The sequence below is a fragment of the Poromitra crassiceps genome, assembly GCF_964638095.1.
Source record: "Poromitra crassiceps genome assembly, chromosome: 27".
Taxonomy (NCBI): domain Eukaryota; kingdom Metazoa; phylum Chordata; class Actinopteri; order Beryciformes; family Melamphaidae; genus Poromitra; species Poromitra crassiceps.
Window position 1 is genome coordinate 3,293,777 of NC_139650.1, and position 16,680 is coordinate 3,310,456.

General features: G+C 44.6%; 1 protein-coding gene and 1 pseudogene across 2 annotated transcripts in view; both read right to left on the minus strand.

Moving 5' to 3' along the window:
- ankrd52b (ankyrin repeat domain 52b) overlaps positions 1 to 16,680 on the minus strand; it is a 40,501-nt gene that overhangs the window by 1,332 nt on the left and 22,489 nt on the right. The window contains exons 19-27 of the mRNA XM_083662018.1: positions 9,516 to 9,603; positions 7,973 to 8,090; positions 6,947 to 7,166; positions 6,458 to 6,545; positions 6,236 to 6,319; positions 3,584 to 3,729; positions 2,020 to 2,102; positions 1,257 to 1,339; positions 345 to 436 (exon numbers count right to left, since the gene is read on the minus strand). Of these exons, the coding sequence (XP_083518144.1) occupies positions 345 to 436; positions 1,257 to 1,339; positions 2,020 to 2,102; positions 3,584 to 3,729; positions 6,236 to 6,319; positions 6,458 to 6,545; positions 6,947 to 7,166; positions 7,973 to 8,090; positions 9,516 to 9,603 (1,002 nt within the window). The remainder of the gene's footprint in view (positions 1 to 344; positions 437 to 1,256; positions 1,340 to 2,019; positions 2,103 to 3,583; positions 3,730 to 6,235; positions 6,320 to 6,457; positions 6,546 to 6,946; positions 7,167 to 7,972; positions 8,091 to 9,515; positions 9,604 to 16,680) is intronic.
- LOC310799325 (ATP-binding cassette sub-family C member 12 pseudogene) lies at positions 11,022 to 15,077 on the minus strand (annotated as a pseudogene). The gene has a single exon. The product of its transcript is annotated as an ATP-binding cassette sub-family C member 12 pseudogene (transcript).

The following is a 16,680-nucleotide window of genomic DNA, read 5'->3' on the forward strand; positions in this document are numbered from 1 at the left end:
GAGCGATGCGAATATACGGCACGAAATTGTGATGCGAGTTTGACCCACCTGTCAATCACAGCCACAGATGTGTACACGTCGGAAGCAAATTTCAGAAAAATCGACCGTGGTTCGATAAAATAAACACCGCAATAACGCTCAGCGAAACTTCGCCGTTGGTATGCACGGTTGCATTAACTGATATAGGTTCGGAAAATATTATTGACGTGCGAATTAATCGCACGGAAAAAAAAAACGCTCCCGATGTGTAAGGACCTTTACTCCCAACGCTGTTTATTTAACATAAGTGCTTACCCTCCTCATCTACAGCCATCACTGCTGCTCCTCTGCTGAGTAACACTTACCCTCCTCATCTACAGCCATCACTGCTGCTCCTCTGCTGAGTAACACCTGCACTACAGTTGCCAGGCCATTCCTCGCTGCGATATGAAGCGGCCTGCACGAGGACGAGGAGTACAGGGAGAGAGAAACAAGTCTGATCAGAGAGAGAATAGTTTAAAGGGAGTGCCACCAAATGTAAGAATGCACAATGCTGTGAACATGAAGAACTCTTTCTTTCTTTTTTATATAAATTTTTCTGGGGCATTTTTGCCTTTAGTCAAGATAGGTGGGGGGGGGAGGGGGTTCAAATCCAGGGGACTTTCACTTTTCTATCTGTTCTCTCTCTCCCCTCATTAACTATGCAGTGTTTTGAGGGGGCGGGACCTCTGATCATAAGATGATCCGTTAGGATACATCCATCTTTGTTGCAGGTGATTGTTTTCTGGACATTTTTTCCATACTTAGTATGTAAACATACTACACAGTACACAGCTATGCTACAGACAACAAGGTTGGCTCTTCTGCATCTAGTTGGCTGGAGCTGCGCTGTAAGCTGACAAATTAAAGTGAGTGTGACTTTGTGATGTCACAAAGTCACACAAGTCAAAACGGCTCATTTGGAGGTACTTTTCCCTTACATGGCTGCTGTGGATTTATCTGGGGACCATGTGCTTTGAGACTTCCATGATGTTTATATAGCAGCACGCCCAAGTCCTTTATCATCAAAGAGGCGAGGAAATATTGTTTTACACCAAATGGGACCTTTAAATTCCAAACTGCCTCTTTGCTCAAACTGCAAATATGTTTGAGCAAAAGTAGCGGTGTGGCTCATGAATACATATCTCTGAATAGTGAATTGCAGTGGTATTTTCTCATGAATAGAAAGCAAGTTTAGTGGTCAGTGCTTCCAGGCAACCTTCAAATACAAAACTCACATTTGGAGTGCGCCGTTTGTTGCATTTATGAGGGAAGTGTCGTTGATCTCTCCTAGGATCAACAGGGCGCACATCTCATGACCCTGCAGAGTAAAACACATTTTAACTGCTGAATAATGTAATAAATGTAATAAAATGTCTCTATAAATGAGTCAAAAATCTGGTGATGTAATACATTTCTGTATAGCGTTTTATAACACACTATTACATTAACCCACAACTATTACTTTATGAAGGTGTAAAATGTTTACTTTTGATGATGCAATAATAATGAATGTAACTCGGCTTACTACATTCATCTCCTTGTTGAGTTATTATATTGTTAGGCAACATTATTATTGCATCATCAATTATTAGCATTAACACATTTTTTGATTCGATTATTTTATTCTCAGTTTCCAGGAACTCTCCAGAAATCTTGCGTAAAAAGTGCATTTGTGTATAAAAAAAAGAAAAAAGAAAAGAAAAACACAGGTCAGACACAACAATAATTATAAAGCATCACAGATATTAATATAGCTAAACCCCATAGTCCAATTTAGAGGGATATTTTATTACATTTTCATGAGAGAGAGAGAGAGAGAGAGGGGGAGAGAGAGAGGGAGAAAGAGAGAGAGAGGGAGAGAGAGAGAGAGAGAGAGAGAGAGAGAGAGAAAGATACATGTTGACTTTTGGGTGAGAGCTTGGTACTGAGTAGTTCTGGTGAAGGTGTGGATTTAAAAGAATGGTTGCAAGTCTGTGGCATTGTCTGTGAGTGTGTGACCTTGCTGCAGGCTAAGTGAAGGGCGGTGTTATCGTTGACATCCAGCAGGGTCAGGTCTGGCTTAGCCTGGTGCAGTAGGAGCTCTGAAATGGAGAGAAGAAGACGACATTTCTCAGTCACAGGTGCTTTCATATTTGAGACATTTAGTTGATGCTCTTAAAGGAACACTACCCCCATTTTCAACCAGCTTTGTATCATTAGAACATCAGTAGTATATCAGAAAACTGTAAACTGTTTTGAAGTCTGTCATTTAATTTGACAGTTATTGAGTGTTAAAGTGTGGACCAGTGACATCACTGGTCCACACTAACTCAAATTAATAACTCATTAACTCAAATCAACTCTCAATAACTGTCAAACATTCTGTCCTTCATCTAGTTTGACAGTTATTGAGAGTTGATTTGAGTTAATGAGTTATTAATTTGAGTTAGTGTGGACCAGTGATGTCACTGGTCCACACTTTAACACTCAATAACTGTCAAATTAAATGACAGACTTCAAAACAGTTTACAGTTTTCTGATATACTACTGATGTTCTAATGATACAAAGCTGGTTGAAAATGGGCGGAGTGTTCCTTTAAGCTGGGAACACGCTCCAACTTCAGCCTCGACCTGGAGCCTTGCCGACGGCAGCTAGACCTAATATACTCCAACGTCAGCTCGGCGAAGGGGTCGCAAGGGAGTCCCCCAGCAAAATGAGTCCAAGTGTGTGATTTCACTATGATTTCAATGACTAGAAGTTAGCCCAAGGAGAGAATGTAGTCCGTGCATATACTTGACAATAGCTTTCACTCTCTCCTGTTATCTCCCCATCTACATTAGATTATACTGTACTTAGTTGCGCTGGTCACATCAGCTGCGTCGAGTCACATTTTCACCTTTCACCACCCGCGGCGAAGCCCTGGGCGCATTCAACGAGGGCTTTGGGCTTTGCTCTAGTAGGGCTGTGCAATTAAAATGCTTCCCACAATTATGAAAACAAGATAATCAAGGTAAAAATTATTTTGTATATATTATTTAGTTAGCCTATTTACTTATAAAAAAAAATTACCTTCATTTTCATGTACCGGTATTTCTTTGTTTTTCAGTTCACTTATATATACAGTTCAAAGAAATCCAGTATTGTATTCAAAAGAAAAGACAAGTTTTTTCAAGTTCAATAAATGCATGATGTTGACAAAGTAATTTTGACAAAAAACGAGTAATCGCGTTAAATAATCGTGATCGCGATATCAGTCAAAAATAATCGTGATTATGATTTTTGCCATATTCAAGCAGCCCTACGCTGTAGCATGTTTTCCGCATAACTCTCATCTGGAGTGACTCCCAATGAGTGCAACAGTATAAAGAACTTAATAGACATAATAGATGTAACAATTATTCCTTTGTCCCTTTAATCCCCATGTATGTTTGAGAAGTGCTGGGTAATAAATAGTTTTAAGGGGAAACAGTCCCTTGTTGTTTTTTAAACATGACAGAAGCGTGATCAGTTTCCAGTACAAATAGAGAAAGTTGATGGATGTGGGAGGGGATGCGGATTATGTCTTTATTTTAAATCACATACCAACAGCCATGGTCTGTCCACGGTCAGCAGCAACCATAAGAGGGGAGCATCCCGAGTGGTCCACAGCATTGACCTCTGCGCCCTGGGCCAGGACCAGCTGGAGCCCAGCAATGTTTTCACAATAAGCAGCCGCATGAAGCGGGGTCCTACAGGCACAGGGCGGCCACCAAACATAAGCAGACAGATTAGCCATCTCTGAAAATTAAAACACACTGAAATGTAGATATTTTTGCAAGTCATTGGAAACCCCATTATTCAACCCACCGAGGCTGGACTGATAAAAAGGCCCTTAACCATAATCAAATCCCAATTTTTGCACTAAAATGTGTCTATAGTTGAAAGTTAACAGATGGTGGACTGGTACTGGTGAGTTTATCCTGCCCTACCTAATGCTAGCCTAATGTGACAGGGACAAATTATAATCAGGTAGACTGTCACACTGAACCTGGAAAAACAGCACTCATTTATGATGCAGTAGAGGAAGTGGATGAAACATTTTACTGGTGTTGTGGACAACCAGATGTAAGTCCACATCTCGATCTATACTGATGATGGGAATGACGGAAACACCAATCCAATCCTGCACTTACTCTTTTTGCAACAATAAGCAGGCTTATAACTTTTGTGAAGTTTCTTATACTGCTAAAGACAACAAAAAATATCACAAGTTAGTTACTATTGTTTTTTTGTTGTCATGATTAACGGTCCGCATCAACAGGGCTGAATCATTGACAGTGGTGGTGTAGTTAGGGATTGTTTGTTGTTGGTCATGATTGACGGTCCGCATCAACAGGGCTGAATCATTGACAGTGGTGGTGTAGTCAGGAATGTCATACCGAACCGACCTGGATAGCTAGGCTTAGATAGTGAGGTAATATGCAGTTATGCGGTGGTAGCATGGAGGGGGGTGTTTCCAGGACGCTGGATTACACCGTTAAGCCTTCTTGAGGTGTCGTGGGCCTAACTTAACGTCGGTGAAGGAAGGTGCCCACTTGAAAACCCCAATGACATGCTTCATACTGCTGTTGGCTAGGGTAGGTAACTGGTGATTTGTGTCTTGTTTATTAGTTTGTTAGCCTGTTAGCTTGTTTTATTCTGGATTGGGCTTCTAAATGTGTTTTTCCTCGGATTTTGGCATAAGGGATAGTAACATCTTGTCCTGTGTATTAATTAATACAAGAAACTGTAGATTGCAGTTATCAATGAATTTGAAGTTGGAAAGAAATATGATTCTAATGTCCATGTCTGTGTTATGTATGTACTGTACCTATTTTGCCATTTTCAAAAATATCTATTTTGTTGGATTTCCCAGAGCAGGGGTTCCCAAACTGAAGAATGCCGCGGCCCACTTTGAAATCTGAAAATCTTCCGGGGACCACCCAACCCTTTAATCACAACTCTGATCAACACACAAGACTAAGATGATGTATTTCCCATTCTTCCTTTCATTTCATTTGATTCCCCCTTACTCATCAGTAATCAAGTCTATCAAGTATTTGTGTGCATAACACATTTGTTGAGACAAACTGTGATGAGCAACAACAGAAAATAAAATCAATCCACAAGCTATTATTGCGATGTATTGTAGGCTGTGAAAAAGTGCTACCTTATCTGTAAAGGGGAGACTTGTGGGTTCCCATTGAACACATTTTCACTCTGCTATCTTGAGATGAGAGGTCAAGGGACCCCTTTGGAATAGTTTTTCCCTCGCCAAAATTTAGCCTACATTTTGAGTGTTATTTAGCATAGATATATATAAAGGCTAGATGGCTTAAGGCGGAGTCAGCAGCGTCGTTGAACGGCCGCCATCTTGCTACAGTGCCTTTCTGGTACGTTCTATGGTAGCTGGTGACCTGCACAGACAAAAATACTCATAACTCGCTGAAATCTTGACGGATTTACAAACGGTTTGGTTTATTACAAGCATATTCCGTTCCCGAGATAGACAAAAAAAAAAAAAAAAACACTAAAAACACTATTTTTTTGATGGGCTCCAAATTACACCAAAATTAAACCGAAGCATCTATGCCATGAGAGGGATTCAGGCACAAAGTTTCATGCCGTTTCATCCATTTCCCTAGGAGTTATGATCATATGATGTTGCCATACTAACCCAACAACAGATGCTCATAACTCCTAGTAGCTCCCTGTAGCAAGATGGCCGCCATGCGACGACGTCGCTCTCCATTGGCCGGCAGCGCGGGTAAGCTATCTAGCCTTTATATATATCTATGTTATTTAGCCCCTTCCCGACAAGCTAGCAATGCCAATGGATGCCTTACGACGTCTTCTAGTTCCATATGATACCAGTATCTCCACTCTCGCTTTCAAAACGAGCCAGCTACTGCCATTTGATTGCCGGCAAAAACGTAGTGTTTGGCAGCCCACTCGTCATCCACCTGCAGTACCTCCACGGCCCACACGTTGGGAATTACTGCCCCCCTAGATCAAACACCCTAAGTTCAACAGACAAAGCGTCACATTATTTATGAATACCTCTGATTTATTACCAGTGCATCATCACTGTTGGCAGACTGGCTGAATTAAAATGCCAAATAATTTGACATTCCCAACATCTACTTCCAATGGAGAGCTAGAGGCGCTTTCCAATTGTGGCATGATTAGTAGAGCTCAACTCAGAGCAGCACCCACCTTTCTTTGGCATCTTTAATATTAACCATTTGGGTGCCAGCAGTCTTTACCAGAAGTTCAGCAGCACCAGCATAGCCATTCATTCTGCACACGAGATTAAGAGAAAGTTAATCAAAATAAATAAATAATAAATAATAAATAAATAAATAAATATCCTTAAATAAACTCATGTTATATAGACATTAAGACCAGTGTGATTAGCAAGTTGATCTAGGTACTCACAGGGCGCAGTGCAATGGAGTGAAGGGATTCCCTTCCTGGATACTGAAGAGTTTGTTTTCAAGTAAAATGCGTAAACAGTTGTCATGCCCTGCGAGACAAAAGCAACAAATTGACAAATGATTAATACACACAACCAAACAACAAAGCAGGCGATGGCAATATCCTTGCCATAACCAAATGGGAAATTGTATAACCATGCCAGCAATTTGATGAGACAACCAACAACAGAGAGTCACACGCAGTGGAATGGAAATGTTAAGTGTCTTGGTTTTTGAGTACTGTGCCAAGACTCCTTTGTTTAGTAGTACAGCAGCTTACAATCCACCTCAACTCTCCCTCTAAATGATCAATTCCACTTGTTTTGTTCCTGCTGGCTTGTTCCACCTGCTAGTCTGTGACCCCATTTTTTTAAAGGCACTTTCTCAGTAGAAAGTGCCTTTGTGGCTTTTGTGGCTACTATACTATGTATAGTAGCCACAAATGTCTCACCGTGGTAGGCAGCCCAGTGAGTGGGCGTGTAGCCTCTGTAGTCCAGCATGGAGTCCAGGGAGTCGGCTTGCAAAGCGGCCTTGACCAAACTGCGGAGGAGCTCTGTGTGGCCGCAGGACGCTGCGAGGTGCAGCGGGGTCCTTCCCTGAGCATCCCTGCACAAAGCAGAGGCCCCATGCTCCAACAGGGCACACACACAGTCCTCACTACCCATCACAGCCTGCAGAGGGAATATAGAGCAGGGACATTATTTGGAACATCCAAGACACTATAAAAGGGGACATAATTCCATCTTTACAGAGTTATTGACCTTTTTCACCAGCAGCCATTGTGTGCCTAAAAGGCAGGAAGTAACACAGGATGCAAGCAAAACATTAATGAGGGTTTCCAACCTCCAATCCATTTAGGTGTTCCAGTGCCCGGGACCTTCGGTAATGTTTTGGTTGCACCAGACTTGCTCACAAGTCATTTTTTACAAGTCCAAGTCAAGTCTCAAGTCTTTGAGGGGCAAGTCCAAGTCAAGTCTCAAGTCTTTGGTCACAAGTCCAAGTCAAGTCTCAAGTCTCTTATGGATGAGCATTCTATCATCTGCTGCATGCATCCGGTCTTCTTAGAACACTGCATAGCTAAACCTAAGGAATTAAAAGCATGTACTAATTATCCTCACTCCTTTATCTATTAGCATGCCATACAGTATCAGCATTGATTGGATGACATCAGTAGAGATTTCCTTAATGTTAATTCACCCAAAAAAAATAATAATAATAATAAGATTGTTCACAAGTCCCAAACCTCAAGTCCAAGTCAAGTCTCAAGTCTCTGAGGACAAGTCTCAAGTCTTGTCTCCAAGTCACTGTGGGTGAGACTTAAGTGAGACTCAAGTCCAAGTCCCAAGTCCCAAGTCCCCATCTCTGGGTTGCACCTGTGTTACTTCCTGCTTTTAGACACAAAATGGCTGAGGTGGAAAAAGGCGAATTTTAATCTAATTCAAAGTGATGGGACATGGATGTGCACCAGCACACTCACAGCTCTGTGTAAGGCAGTGCGGCCCTTCTTGTCTGCAGCGTCAGCCTCAGCTCCTTTCTCCAACAGGATGTGGACACAGTCGGTGTGACTGCCCAGAGCTGCCAACATCAGAGCCGTCCTGCACACACAAATAACAACGCCTTGTTGTCCTGCAGAAACACTGTTGCCATCATAGGCTACTATCTAGCCGATATATGTATATATATATATATATATACATACAGTACATACAGCTTGTTTGATTATGTTCGAGTGGTAAAAATAGCCTTGGCTGGGCAGAATGATCCGGCAGCTTTGACATCACTTGGTAGATTTGAGCAAAATCTGTTCATTAAAAAAACGACAAACAATCAAATAGCTGGCAGCAAAATAAAACAGCCACTGAAGGATTAAGATGTTGCTTCCTGACTGCACTGGTGGGAGGATCCCTGTATGTTGGTGCAAGCAGCAGAGCTCATTGGTTTAACAGCTAGAGTAAAGAATATCAATAAAAATGCACTATTCCTTTGTCTCCAATCCATCTACTTGACAATTTGGGGCACCAGTCGTGTTTTTAGCTGCAGGGCTGTACGTTAACTTTTTTGCTCCTAGCACCGGTTAGTCTCTTAAAACAGACTGTCTCATCTACATCCGGGGAATGCAGCTATACAGTCTGTACATTACACCCCCAGCACATGCACAAGGAAGTTGGGGAAAAAAACCTTCAGACTGGAAGGGAGTTCGACAAAATCCGACCAATCACGACACGTGTGTCCACGGAAAAAAAGTCTGATTGGACTAATGAGCGGAAGACCCGCCTTAAAAAAATTCTGATTGGACTAATGAGCGGAAAACCCGCCTTTCTGCTTCCCATTCCGGTTGGTGCATGATTCTCCCCCACGAAGTACAGACGGTATGGCGGAAGCATTTGAAAATTGCGGAAGCCAACTCGTCTGTTCTAAGAGACGAAGCACCGGTGCTCCAGAGGTTGACAGTACAGCTGAATTGGCTAAGGGTGGGCTAGCCGAGTGAGTGGGCCAGCGAGAGTGAGGTGGTGTGGTTGCCATGTGATCGGCGCAGAGTTGGGTGAGCAGTATAAACTGTGAATGTAGCTGTACACGATTTTGTGATAAAAATAAATTGTGCAGTCCTTCGAGCAAAGACAAATTCCTGAATTTTGTGTAGATACACGTACAGTAGCGGAGCCTGGCGCAGATCTGCACTCTACTGAGTGCACTTTTCTACTTTCCTACTGTGTTACTGTCCAATTATTAGCTAATTATTAACTATAATAAGCATTTATAATCAATTATGCATTTGAGAGGGTGTGAAGGTTCACAGTTTCTCTCTAGTTCAAAGTTGAACTCTGAAACTTGACAAAACTCGGCCTGTTTCCAATTTAAAACCAAAAAGCACAAATCAGAACACTGGTTTGCATAGAGATAACCATTTATTGTCTTAGAAATTAGCAATAGCATAAAAGCTGAAAATGGCAGTCAGCCTAATTGGTCAAGGGGGCTTAGATATAACAACAAACAAGAGCGTAAGAGTTGACATGACTCACTGTCCCTGGTCATCTATACTGTCGATGATGTCTGTAGTTTCCTCCTTGTTGACCAGTAAGAGCAGACAGTCCATTTGGCCCTCAGCAGCTGGATGTGAGGGGGGGGGGGGGGGGCATATATACCATATTAACAAAAATAACAAACAATAAACAAACCTCTTTAACATGGACAAAGGAAGTTATGGCATAATTTGTTTTTAAATCAAACATCTTCACCATAAAGTCAAGAGCCAAATGTGTATCTTTTTTTACTACTTTATTTACAGATTACAATTTTACAATGGTAAACATAATGAAAGGACATACAATAAATGTTTTGTGTGTGTAAAAAACATGACCTCAAGGGCCAAGGGGAATAAAAAGAAAAACAAAACTGCCAGACAGTTTACAGGATAAAAGTCTTTCAAGAAGGTTGTCGCAGTGGTAACATCTTGAAAGTCATAGATGAATCAAACACCACACCCACACATGTAGTTAAGCAGGACAAAGTGCCTATGGATGCTAAGTAATATGACACTGTGCTAAGAAAGCTCCCCAGATTTTCTGAAATCTACTCTGTGTTGGGTTTGTGCAGACATAGCTTTTCCATTTGTGTAATGTACAACATCTCATTCAGCAATAGACCCTTCTCACGGGGGCCATTTTGTGTCGAGAAGCCAGGGTAAACACAGGTGCAAGCAAAACACTAATGAGGGTTTCCAAATTCCAATCATGGAAGTTGGAAACCCTCATTAGTGTTTTGCTTGCACCTGTGTTTACCCTGGCTTCTCGACACAAAATGCCCCCCGTGAGAAGGGTCTATTGTTTAAAACAGGGTGGAGTGGTCAGGTGACATCCAGGTGAAGAGAATACATTTCTTAGCCACCACCATTCCCAGGTGCAGAGCCATCTGTATATCGTATGGAAGCTCAAAAGTCTCCGCGGAGCATCCAAAGATGGCCAGGTCGTGGTTGGGCTGAATGTCTCTGGAGTAGGCTTTTGAGAGGCACTCAAAAATTGCAGTCCAAAAGGTGTGTAATGTAGGACAAAACTAGAAAAGATGTGCCAGTGATCCTTCAGCAAGACAACACTTGTCACAACACTTGTCACATTATATATATATATATATATACAGTATATGCATTGTTCATTTATGTGAAAAGGTCTAGAACATTTCACATGCATGTTTAAACGATCTCTGTGACAACATACGAAGATTAACACTGAACAACAAGCACCACTATTTACAGATATTAGTTTGGCATGAGAATGTATGGCTTCTGTTGGTTGTATCGCTTCTATACTAATTTTCTTCTTTCGTGAAGCCCGTCTCTGCTGATGATTTACATTACAATCAGTCAGTAACAATGGATACCTTTAGATGTACACCAGTCCAGATCACAATGAGAACACGCTGATACTATTGTATGGCTCTGTGTCTTAATACAATTATATTACAGTGCTTACAGTTATGTGGTGCTGCTTTGGTATGGCAGTGTTTTGTGTTGTTGTGGTGTTCCTGGTGGTTCAGGAGCCAACGGCCTGAGCAGCAGCCAGCAGTGAGGCGAACAGCGAGGTCGGCCTTTGCTTCAGCACCTCCGGATGGTCAAACTCAACCGCCTCTCCGTTGTCCATGACCAGGATGCGGTCGGCGTGCAGCACGGTGATGATGCGGTGGGCGATGGTGAGCACGGTGCAGTCCCTGAAGGCCTCTCTGATGGTGTTCTGGATCAGAGTGTCTGTCTCTGCGTCGATGGATGCCGTGGCCTCGTCCAGGACCACGATCTTGGAGTTGCGGAGCAGTGCTCTAGCCATACAAATCAACTGTCTCTCCCCCACAGAGAAGTTCTCTCCATTCTCCATCACCTCCGCCTGTAGCTTCCCTTCCAGCCTGGAGATTGAGTGCTTCATGTAGGTCTTCTCCAGCGACGCCCAAATGTCCTCGTCACTGTAGTTGTTAAAGGGGTCCAGGTTGTACCGGATAGTGCCAATGAATAGCATGGGGTCCTGGGGAATGATGGACAATTTACTGCGCAAGTCCTGCAAGCCGATGGCTGTGATGTCCACTCCGTCTATCAGGATGGTCCCAGCAGCCGGCTCCACCAGCCTGAACAGAGCCACGCCCAGAGATGATTTCCCGGAACCTGTCCTTCCCACGATGCCAAGCTTCTCCCCAGCTCTGATGTTCAGCTTGAGCCCGTTGAGGACAATGGGTGTATTCTCCCTGTACCTCATCTTATAGTCCAGGAAGGTGATGGCTCCTCCCTGGGGCCAGTCTTCTGCGATCTGCCCCCCCTCCATTTGCCTGGGGGCCTCGGACACACAGTCTGTGATATATTCCTGCTGCCGCTCCACTGAGTTGAACCTCGCCTCCACCTCCGTCGACAGCTTCACTACGTTCTGCAGGCCTGTTAGCTGTATGGTGAAGGACAGGGCCAGGCCTTTCGTGGCTGGACTGATGACATCATTAGGGCTGAGCACTACAAACAGCGCCACCAACAAGGTCATCGTTACAGACATGAAGTCCAGACAGAATGACAGCCAACGCGTCCCACCGTGAAACAGGAAGTAGTGATTGGTGTTGATGTCATTCAGGGATTTGAACAGTTGTACGTAGCTGTCTCTCTTGTTGTAGGCATGGATGGTGCTGAGGCCCTGGAGGGTGCAGGTGGTGAGGGAGATGCAGGGAGAGCGACTGATGTTCTCCATCCTCTTCATCTGACGGATGCTCCTCTGGAACACAAAGAGAATAAGAGAGAACAATATTCCCATAACAGCCACAGCTACTAGCAGGAGGGGGAAGATGGCTGAGATGGTGATGATGTTGTAGGTGGCGAGCAGACAGGACTGGAAGAAAGTGTCTATGTAGTGGGGAAGCACGGAGTCCACCTCATCCTGATCTTTGGAGAAACGGTTGATGATGCGGCCTGTCGGTGTGGTGTCAAAGAAACTCATGGGACTTGCTATGATCTTCTTGAACATGGTGCCGTGGAGCTTGGAGGAGGCATGCAGAGTGACCTTAGTGAAGGAGTAGCCTTTGATGATGCCAAGTGCCACCATGGCAACCACCGTCAGGCCATACATCATTTGGTAGAAGTGCAGGTGTGGGTTCTCCGAGATGTTCCCCTGGTCCACGCTGGATGTCCCGTTGCCCTGCTCCAGCCAGTAGCTGAGCCACCAGTTGCTGAAGGCCATGGTTCCAACCAGCAGGATGATGACCATGATGGTCAGGAAGGTGAGCAGATAGCCTCCAGCTGCCTGGCAGTAGTCGTTGTAGGTCCTCCAGGTGACTGCACCTCCTCTGGCGCTCTCCAGATGGACCAGCTGCTCCTCAGCCTCCGGAGCAGATTTGCTGTCAGATGACGTTCCATCGTCCTTTTCATCTAACATGTCAAAGCCTGGGTTCACTACCCCTTTCTCTGTGTGGTCTCTTAGGTCTACCTCCTTCAGCTGGGCAGGCTCTCGTGGAGACATCTCTTTCTGAGTTTTGGACTGTTCCATCAGGTAACTGGTGATGAGCTGGGCGTAGCGTCTGTTGGCCTTCATCAGCTCACAGTGGCTTCCTGCTTCCTGGACCTCACCATCCTCCAGAAGCAGAACATTGTCACAGAACTCCAGGTACTGGAGCTGGTGAGTAACCAGTAGGATGGATTTCCCCTGGAGGTCCTTCTTGATGCATTCCTCAAACATGTGTTTCCCTACGTGGGCGTCAACAGCAGACAAGGGGTCGTCCAGCAGGAAGATGTCCTTGTCAGAGTAGACCGCTCTTGCCAAGCTGATCCTCTGCTTCTGCCCCCCTGACAGATTCAGCCCCCGCTCTCCTATCTCAGTTTGATCACCATAGGGGAGGATGTCCAGGTCGGGTCTGAGGCAACAACCATTTAAAACCCTGTCATACTTGGTCTGGTCAAAAGGTTCTCCCATCAGGATGTTGTCTTGGACGGTTCCATGGAATATCCAAGCCTGCTGGGAAACGTAGGCAAACATTCCATCGGCTGTGATGGTGCCCTGCTGAAGGTGCATCTGTTCTAAAATACTGGAGATCAATGATGTTTTCCCACTGCCCACATTCCCACAGACGCCCAGCAGGTGGCCCTTAGGCAGGGTGAAGGAGATGTTTCTCAGGGTTGGCAAAGCGTCCGCCTTCACCACCTTGTCCCCCCTCAGCCCATTAGCCATGTTGGAGGGAGGCGCTGGCTGCTCAGCTATTGTGGTCCAAGACAGAGTGGCGTTATCCATCCCTATGGCTGACTCGCTGTTGTTTTTCTGGATCAGGTAGGGCTCTGGATTCTGGACCAGCATTATTTTCTTCAGTCGATCCACTGACACAGCAGCTTCAGCCAGGGCCTTGATACCGAGAGGCAGTAAAGCCAGGGAGAACCTCATGGAGTTGAAGATGGCGATGGTAGTGAAGGCATCAGAGCTGTTGAGCGGTAAGCGCAGCATGGTGTGGCCCACGAAGGTGAAGATAATGGCGATGGTGGGGATGGTGCCGGCGATTGTGGTATTGACATTCTGGATGTAGCCGGCCTTCTCCAACACCTTCTTCTCTTTCTTCCTGATGTCTGCAATCTTCTTTTCAAAGGATTCCTCCCAGGCGTACATCTTGATCAGTTTGATGCAGGTGAGAATCTCGTTCATGGTGCGTACACGACTGTCCGTTATCCCCATGGCTTTCCCCCTGAACATGTTAATAAGCTTGGCCAAGGCAAACTGAATGGGGATGAAGATGAGGCAGGTGAAGACTCCAGACAGAGCAGTGTAGCCCAGAATGTAGCAGGCATAGACTGAACAAAGGATCAGCAACACAGGAATGCACAGCATGAAGCTGCCGAGCAGCACCGCCTCAAACACCCTGTGGCCATCGTTGGTCAGAACATTGATCATCTCTCCCATAGACAGTCCGCTGTGCACCCGGAGAGAGATGATTTTCTGGAAGCCCAGAGTAGAGAAGGCACTCTTGAGCCTAACTGCGGTGCGCAGGTCCAACACCGACATCAAAGAGACGAAGAAGTTTGTGCTAAGCTCTGAGGTGAACAAAGCAAAACACAGACCCACACCGTGGGTCACTGTGGAGGCATCAGGGTCTTCAGTGTAGCTCAGGATCTCATGGACCACGATAGCCGGCCCCAAAAATTGAGACAACATTAAGGGGATCCCGACACAGATACTCAGCAGCAGCCTGGATCTCTGGAAGCGAAGTATCACTCGAAGCAAAGAGGCCTTTTGTAGGCCCACCTTTGCCACTTCCTCCTCCCAGAGTTTCTGAAGCCTTTCTCCATTGATGCTGGCTCCATCCAGAGGAGACAGGCTGAGAGAGCTGAAGTCCATCTTGTTCCTAAACATGGCCCACATCAGAGGGGTCATCCAGGCAAAGGTGATGAAAGACAGGAAGCCGGCATTGTCCATAGGGTGCGACTGTGAGGAGCGGCGGAAGAGATGCGGGTCCTTCTCTCTGTGACCCTCTGGACTGACAGCTGGAGAGTCATTCTTCCATCTGGCACTGTCCTCTGTCCTAAAAGAGATCCATTGAATCCCCTTCTTCTTCTCCTCCCTGCTTATCTTCATCTGCCCGCTGTGCATGACCAAGGTGGATGCTGTGTGTGTCGGAGAGGAGAAGCTGTTCAATCCAAACGCCGATCCTGGAGCAATGTGCTGCTCTCTGTGACCTCACTGCCTTTATAGGCTTCACAGAAGAGGTACAACCTGTTTTTGACCTTAAAGTACACGGATGCAAATTTGTTACCTTTTTGATCCCAATAAGGCACTCAGGTGAATTCCTTCTGAGGTGATTTGTTTCTGCCCTGGTATCTGTAATCTTTATCACTCTCCATGAATTTGCATCCCTGAAAGTGATCAAAGCCATGCACGGGGACTGGCCTGGGCCCCAGGTACACATACACTCTAATGATCTTATCTCCCCTTACTCACACACCGCATCGTCGCTCTCTGACGAGAGGGAGATACCTTTCTCTTCTGGAGGTGACGACAACAGCTCTTGGCTGAATGTTGGTAATTGACGAGTTGGGAATGAGAATGAGTTGATCATATCTGTCTGACCCCAGGAAGAATAGCTAATGGGGATCTTAAATAAAGACAAAAGACAAGACATATCTGTCACCTTTTTCACCTCTCCATTAATTTGCATCCCTGAAAGTAATAGAAGTCAAAAGGATGCATGGGGACTGGCCCGGGGCCCTGGTCCATCATGTAAAGTTATATTTTAAATAATAATGATAATGATAATGATAATAATAATTGATAATAACATTATTTATAGCACTTTTCTAAACAAAGTTACAAGTTTACATAAAAATGAGAGACAAGAGGAGTAACAATTAGAACTAGAATGTCTACATTTCCTACCGAAAATGTAATTGTGCTTGCTGTCCTCGCCATGCACCGCCTGCCTTGCAAGGTCCCTGCCCATGCAATTAGGGGGACTAAAGCTTAATTTATACTTATTAGTGTTAATTTCGTCCACGAAAACTATGAGGAAAAATGTTAGTCGACTACCTTTTTCCCCAAGACTAAGACTAGACTAAAATGTTCAGACTTTTAGTTTTATTGACTAAGACAAGACTAAAATACTCAAACTTTTAGTCGACTAAAACTTGACTAAACAAAAAGAGGACGGGGTTGACTAAATATGATAAAAACTAACAAGGACATTTGACACAGGACTAAGACTACGACAAAATTAAAAAATAGATGACAAAATTAACATTAATTATAGACTGTTCCCCCCCCCCCCCCCTCAATGCAGCAGTTCAGGTTCCTGTGCTGCAGCATCATAGATGTAGCTGACATGTAGCTGTCTTAAAAACATTTACAGTAGTTACAGCAGAACCCGCCCAGTCTTAGCTAAGGGTCTTATCTATATGTGTATGAGGCATTGTGTTCCCAAAATGTACAGCTACTTGCTTGTCTACATTCTATCCAGAGAAGACTGAGTGCTTTCCGCACAGCCAGGCTCCCTCCATTCTCCCCTCAGCTACGGGCTGACGAGAGGGAGATACCTTTCTCTTCTGGAGGTGACGACAACAGCTCTTGGCTGAATGTTGGTAATTGACGAGTTGGGAATGAGAATGAGTTGATCATATCTGTCTGACCCCAGGAAGAATAGCTAATGGGGATCTTAAATAAAGACAAAAGACAAGACATATCTGTCACCTTTTTCACCTCT